The following is a 1,120-nucleotide window of genomic DNA, read 5'->3' as shown; positions in this document are numbered from 1 at the left end:
AAGGCACATTAAGTCAATTCTCATGAGTAGGCAAGGATCAGGAGTAGGAACAAAAGATTATCCCACTTTACCCAACATACACTAGTGTAATTTTTCAAATTTACAGAGATTTCATTTCTAGTCTCCTTTTTCTCTTCTGAAAGGATTTCAAATTCACCATGTTAAACAAAGTTCTTGGGGTTAGGGCTAGGGTTCTGCACCAGCAAAAGTGGAAGGATGTCCTCAAGTCCTTTCTTAGGGTTATTTTACTGCCCACCAACTCCCCTTACAACATGAACTGGTTTCATTTGGAGTCACGAATTCTGTCCATCCTTGAGTTCTGTGGCTCTAGGAAGCGCCCTTCATATCAACCAGTCATTGGAGCTGCAGGGAGAGGGTACCTGCCACTGACCTGTGTTGGTTTTTATTGGCTGCTATGATGACTCCCTGAGTAATGTCACTTTCTGTCCCACTTCCTGGCTCCCTCTTTTCAATGAGCTGGTCTTGAACTCCTGCCAACGTACTTAACGGCAGCTGTTGACTGACCCACGATTTAGTGAAGAGCCACTCGGCTTCTTTAAACTTCCCGTTCCTTTGATCATTTTTGCTATTGTAGTTTTTTGGTTGGTCAGATAGCGATCCTAGCCAAGAATAATATTGCCATACACCTGAGTATCTTCCAAGTAGCTTCCTTCAAAAGCATAGATCTGTCTCTTCAAGTTTGCCAGTGTTTCCTCCAGCTTCTGCTTCCACTTCGTGAGCTCTGCCACCGCCCACCAGGTGTCTGGGATCTGTGTCGGGGCCACCTTGTTGTGCATCGCCATGTTGGGCTGGAGTGGTGGCCTATTATTAATTTTTGAGTTCTTCACTGTGGCCATAATTCCTTAAGAAAATTATTGATTAGCTATGCATAATATTGAGGAGAGTGTCCAGGATAATATGAGGTCTAAAAAATATCTGCTAAGAGCTAAGAGCTATTAGCAATGTGTTTACCTTAAAACTTGGGATGATACAAATGTTTGAGTTGTGTTCAGATATATGCAGAGATTTATACAGGGCAGGGACTGGATAACATGCAGGTAACTTCCAAAGAAAAATGTATATGACTGAAAAGCAGATTTTTGGGAGCCTACTCTAACAT

At 42.5% G+C, this 1,120-nt stretch overlaps 1 protein-coding gene across 1 annotated transcript; it reads right to left on the bottom strand.

Moving 5' to 3' along the window:
* Positions 1-354: 354 nt before the first annotated feature.
* Positions 355-803, bottom strand: LOC101589101 (chromatin modification-related protein MEAF6-like). Its single transcript, XM_012517495.1, is given in 2 exon segments — positions 355-593; positions 596-803. Coding segments are annotated over 2 exon segments (447 nt in total).
* Between the last annotated feature and the right edge of the window lie 317 nt (positions 804-1,120).

This window comes from Octodon degus, unplaced genomic scaffold (genome assembly GCF_000260255.1).
Source record: "Octodon degus isolate 3935 unplaced genomic scaffold, OctDeg1.0 scaffold00185, whole genome shotgun sequence".
NCBI classification, from domain to species: Eukaryota; Metazoa; Chordata; class Mammalia; order Rodentia; family Octodontidae; genus Octodon; species Octodon degus.
The sequence above is the reverse complement of the archived record's forward strand: the minus strand, read 5'-3'. Positions and strand labels throughout refer to the sequence as shown.